The sequence below is a fragment of the Gavialis gangeticus genome, unplaced genomic scaffold, assembly GCF_001723915.1.
Source record: "Gavialis gangeticus isolate Ggan-Ray unplaced genomic scaffold, GavGan_comp1, whole genome shotgun sequence".
NCBI lineage: Eukaryota > Metazoa > Chordata > Crocodylia > Gavialidae > Gavialis > Gavialis gangeticus.
In genome coordinates, this window is record NW_017729011.1 from 26,835,093 (window position 1) to 26,841,005 (window position 5,913).

Below are 5,913 nucleotides of genomic sequence, written 5' to 3' on the forward strand. Positions count from 1 at the left end.
GGGGGGGGGGGGGGGGGTTGTTCTTTTTGGTTTTCTTTGTCAACTTGTGTGGATGCTCCCCAGTGTTGCAGTTTTATCTGCTTGATTCGCTGAGTGCCTGAGTTGCGTGCCTGTAGGCACAGGAGTATTCCTGGCTGGTTTGCTTTTGCCACTATATACTTGTTGTCAAACTGTGTAAGTACTGAAGCTTAAGTTTTACTTTCTAGCTTGAACACAGCCTGGAGTCTAGAAAGGCTGTATTTTATGATGCAATACGTTCTGCACGGTTGGTCTGTTTAGGTGAAATACTGTTTTTTGCCATAAACCACTTAAGAACCTAGTTTAATGCTGTTGTCTCCATTATCATGAATCAAGTTTTGTATAATCCTTATGTAAAGAACTGTATAGATGCCCTTGACTCCTTAAAATACAAAGGACTCTTTTTCTGTGTAGTGGAAATAACTTGGGTTATAATCTAAATGTATAGGGACTTAGTTCTGTTGCTGGGTTTGTGCACTGTAACTGTGCATTTTGCACCTTGCTGGTTTTGAAGTACAGTGCTCATAGGGAGAGGATTTACAATGCTCTTCCGTGAAGATGAATAAGCTGCCTACTACAAGTGGCTTCTGCAGTGCATCGACAGCTGTTTCTGATATTATGTACAAAGACAAATATCCCGGTGGTGTGAGGGAGGGAGCATGTTGAAATAAACACTTGCCTGTCTAGGTCTGTAGCTACTGCTGTAATTAAAAAGATGGTGTGTTTAAAGTACTATTTGACTTTTTTAGTTGGGTTTACCTTTTAATTATTAGATCTAAGCAATACATGGCGAAGTGAGCAATAATGCAAATAATAGTAATGCCCAATTATACTAATCTGTATGAAAACATCTGACCAAAAATAAACAAAGCTTTCATGCATTAGTATTGTAATCTAACCCATGAGATTAGAAATTGTATAAATCCTCTTTTTTTCTTTGTGAGATGTTTTGAGGCATGATTTCAACAGAAAAAATAACTAGAGCTAAAATAAATTGGCTCCCTCTGTAACAACCAGTAACATGCGAACTAACCTATGTGAACTATCTTAAAAGACAGAGTCCACTGCACAGCTTCTTCAAAAAAGCAGAAAAAACCTAGGTGTTCAACTGCTCACTAATCTGCTGCTACACAGCTCAACTCTGCAGTCAGATATATGGAAAATACAGTTCCATGCCAGAGCCACATCCAAGCAAACATGCCCTCAACCACTTAATACTGATTTTAAGTACTTTGTAGGTCAAGACAAAATGATGCACATATAAACTGCTGAGAGAACTAGGATGGCTATCTTGATCTGTGCTGCATCATTGATTTTTGCCTGCCATGGTTTCCTGTATTCCAGTATTCAGTTTGAGTGGCTTTGGGGGGTTTTGCTTTCCTGTTGATGTTGTTTGGGGTGAGAAGGGGGTGGTGTAACAGAGGCTGTGCATTCCTCTTAGTTTAACATAGAAAGATAAAATGTTGAAAAACCAAAAGACCATAAACTGTAGCTTTTCGAAGTGTTGCTAAAATAAGACAATACACAATCTGTGCTGATCACTGTCTCTTATTATCTTCCTTTTTCAGCTATTAATAGACATTGTCTTCACCACTCCAGTCTGCCAACTTCACAAACACGCTAAGCTTTTAGAAGGCAGGGTAAAGATGCACCATATAGACCAACTCAGTCAGAGATGCTTAACTTTCATGAGCAAAAGCTGATGAAGTACATTTGATCATTTCAGAGATGCATCTGATGAAATGAGTTCTTGCTCATGAAAGCTTATGCATCTCTGATTCAGTTAATCTGTAAGGTGCATGTCTACCCTGCCTTCTGTCTGACTTCAGATTAACATGGCTAACTACCTCTATACACTTTCAGTGGTGGGTAAAGGCATTTCCATACCACTGGTACTGTAATAAGAACCCGGTTGTGTTAAACTCCTGAGTCAGGAGTTTGGAGAAGAGAGGGTTAGGGTTAGGCTGAACAAGTTGGTATAGATATAACTAAATATTTAGAACACCATATCACAAAAGGACACTTACTTTTATCTGCCCCATAGCAAATCTTAAACAGTGAAATATTTTGATATTTTCTCCAGGAACTAGCAAGCTGTGGATGGAATAAGAAAGAGAAACACATCCTCGCCCCTAATATTGTTGCCTTTACCAGAAGGTTTAACCAGGTAAATAATCTATTTAAATTCACTGAACAAATGCTGTCTGCCAATATGCAAGGATTGAATTTGTTACTTTACAAATATAGATATATGGGCCACATCTGAATCCTATTAACACATTTGCCTTGATAGATGAGCAATCAGAAAGTAATTAGAACAACATTTTTCTTGAGAGAGTTATTGGCTTTAAAACAGACTAGTCTGGGTGTAGCACATGATATATTGATTGTAATTGCCTTGTATTTTTTTTTAAGTTAAGGCCAAATGTAAACGTTAAATGACATTGATTGGAAAAATAATCCTTGTTTGTTAGTTTTGGTTTGGCCACCCCTTTTAATGTCATGTACTGTATTTGTTTTATCTAAGTTATTTATTTGTTTAATAGATGTGAAAGCAGTCTGCTAGGTATCAAGAAGTTATTTTTCTTTCTGATGAAGAATATTTGATTATATTCCAGTTCAACAACCTGCTCTTAAACAGCAGGTTTTCTGCCAGAACCTAAGATTTTCTAAGATGCTGATATAATCCTCATTACACACAGAAACAAAGTCAGTTTGGCAAAATTGTTTTGTTTTGGTCTATTTTTTTTGTTTTAGTCTACTTTGTGGACAGCTTTGTGTGTTCAGGTTGTATCTAGTAATAAAAATTAGCAATAAGTTAATACTTTTCAAAGTGCAGTGTTATACAAAGCCCAGCACATCCTCAGAGCAGTTCTTTTTTAATTTGACGGGAACCTAAATCCAACTAGCAGATCAAGGACAAGCTAATTTTAGGATTATCCCTTTTAAAAATCTTTAAATATGCTCAGAAATATTGTGCATGCTGCTGTTGCATGCCAGCACCTATGTGAGAATTTCCCCCGTCCCCCCTCAGCCACTGAATCAAAACCACTCATTATCAAATAATAGAATCTTAAGTTTGGAAGGGGCCTCAGAGGTCACTTGGTCCAATCCCCTGCAGAAATGCAAGATGCACTGTTTCTAAACCATCCTAGTCAAACTTCTGTCTAGCCTCTTCTTGTAAACTGCCAGTGAAGGACATTTTTCCAGGTAGCCTGTTCCTGTGCTTGACCACCCTTAAAGACAGAAAGTTCCTCCTAATCTCCAATCTAAACTTCCCCTGCTGAAGGCTGTCCCCTGTGGCCACAGAAAAAAAGCCATCCCCATCCTCTGTGTGCTTTGTCCTTCAGGTATTTGAAGACTTACCTACACCTACCCTAGTCTTCTCTTCTCCAGACTGAATAACCTTAGTTCTTTCAGCCTCTTTTTGCAAGTCTTGCCTCCCAGGCCCCAAATCATTTTTGTTGCTCTGCGCTGGGCTCTTTCTCCAACCTGTTCACATCTTTCTTAAAGCGTAGGGCCTAAAACTGGACTCAGTGCTCCAGGTAAGGCCTCCCCAGTGCTGAATAGAGGGGAAGAATCACTGCTCTTGAGTTGCAAGTGCCATTCCTGTTAATACAACCCAGGATGCTGTTAGCTTTCTTGCATCAAGAGCACGTTGTTGGCTCATATTTAGCTTATGGTCCACTGTAACCCCCAGGTTCTTCTCTGCAGTACTGCAGCCTAGCCAGGCATTCCCCAGTCTGTAGTTGTGCATGCAAATGCACAGCTAGGCAACAGTACGGCAGAGAAGGACCTGGGGGTTACAGTGAACCATAAGCGGAGTGTGAGCCAACAGTGTACGTGTTTGCCTGGCTGTAAGTACAAGACGCCAGAAGCTGAGGCTGTAAGAAATTGGCTCCCAATACAACAAGACTTGCAATACTCAGAGTTTCTTACGATGTTGTGCTTCACCAGATGAGACAATCACACGCAGCTGCTTGTGTATCTTATGTCATATGTAAATCATCTGTTCTTTAATGAAGTCAATCACAAAAAATGTTGTTCATCTAAAGGGTAAAGATTATGCTGGTGTAAGAATGTAATCAAGGAATTGTGTGTGCTTTTAAAAAGCTGTCAGCAGTTCTTTTTTTTAGCTAGTTAGCATGCCATTTGAACTTGTTCTTACACTAGTCCATGGAAAAAATGTGCTGTAGAACAACTGTAATGGCAAGAATGCAGCCTTGAATAATTGGAGAAAAAAAAAAAGGAACAAGTTTATTTCTCTAAATATTGTGGTTGTTATCCTTACTGAACATGTTGCAGTGTACCTGTATAATTTTTAGTTATTGCCTGATATAATAAGGTCCCTGATTTGAAATACGTTAAAAACATGTTAATTTTTCCATTTAAGTTAATAGGGCTCCCTTTCTTTCATGTACTTAATTAGAAGTAATCTTAAAAACTTTGCCAAATTAAGCCCAAGATATTTAAAATTACAGCTTTATTTTCATTAATTTCTTTAATGTTTTCTGGACTTCAGAAGTTCTTGACAGCCCTTATTGATAAATATAGAAATACCGTGATCTGTTGTGCTAGTTTTATCAGGTAAAGCTGACATTGCTATTTCTTATGCTTCCTGAAAATTCTTGTTATAAAATTGTGTTTTCAACTCTTTATAAAATTGCCAGATTGTAATTGCTTGTGTTCATATTTTTCATGCTGGATATCTGCCACAGGCTGAATATATTTTTGAAGAATTTCAGCCAAAACAGTTCAGCCATTTCCAAGAATGAGGTTAAAGAAAAATAGTATTTTGCCCATTAAAAATTTTCTTACAGCTGTTTCACTGAGTAGTTGTAGCACCCCTATGCTTTGGAGCAGGGACTTGAAATTTGGCAGGGAAAGTGGCCCTTGTGACAGGGATGCATCTTGCAGTTCCATGAAAATCCTTTCACGTTTGGCCAGTTTTTAAGCCTTTAAAAATCTATTTGCATAGGCCCAGTTGAGGCTTCAGAGACTGTAGCTATATGTTCCAAGGAGGTTTCGCTCTCACTGAGCAAGTCCCAGCTCCTCAGTTTCTCTGTGCACCTGAGCTCACTGGCGCCACCCCTGCAGAAGCTGAGCATTCTCCAGCCCAGGCCAGAGAGTGGCAGTGACAATGTCCCTGCTGATGCAGCTGCTGATCTTTAGCAATTTTGGGTTAGGCCAGATGCTGGAGTTGAGCATGCAGAACACTGCCTCACCTGTGCACTCCTGTGGTCCCGAGGAGGGCCACTCCCGAGCACCCACCACCCACGTGCTTCTGCAGGCACCAAACCAAGTACTACTACTGTGAACGTGCACCAGGCTACAGAATGTAGCAGGCGTTGGGACTTGCCTGTTCTCTTACGTAGACAGGCTTTCCAGGGTTGTCCTTCTGTCACTGCCAAATATGCTGGAGCAGAGTGCTCAAGGGTGGACATAACGGGTATCACAGAGCAGCTTCATTTCCATGTTTCTGGCTTAGGCTGGTAAGCGGGGCATGCCTCCCTTGAGACACAGGGAGGCATGCCCCACTTGCCAGCCTAAGCCAGGAACAAGGGTGCAGAGTGGACATGGCCTTTGGGCCCAGCCTGCTCAAGCCGTTTATGGAGGAAGCAGCCCCTTGGCTACAGTGCTGCTACCTTTGAAAGGTGGGGGTTTGGAGGAGCTTGTACTTTCCTCTAAGTATCTGGAAAATGTACAGATGCCATTTCAATTGGCCTCTTTATTAATTATACTTAGGTGTTTGTGTTTCCTTTCAGGTTAGTTTCTGGGTTGTACGAGAAATTTTAACAGCACAAACCTTAAAAATAAGGGCAGAAATATTGAGCCATTTTGTGAAAATAGCTAAGGTAAGTGTGACTTTTATTTTTTATTACTAATATATTTTCA

At 40.1% G+C, this 5,913-nt stretch overlaps 1 protein-coding gene across 2 annotated transcripts in view; it reads left to right on the plus strand.

The window, feature by feature from the left end:
- Positions 1-5,913, plus strand: part of RALGPS1 (Ral GEF with PH domain and SH3 binding motif 1) — a 286,042-nt gene that overhangs the window by 53,194 nt on the left and 226,935 nt on the right. For both annotated transcript variants that reach the window (XM_019510929.1, XM_019510930.1), the window contains exons 6-7: positions 2,102-2,185; positions 5,784-5,873. In XM_019510929.1, the coding sequence (XP_019366474.1) occupies positions 2,102-2,185; positions 5,784-5,873 (174 nt within the window). The remainder of the gene's footprint in view (positions 1-2,101; positions 2,186-5,783; positions 5,874-5,913) is intronic.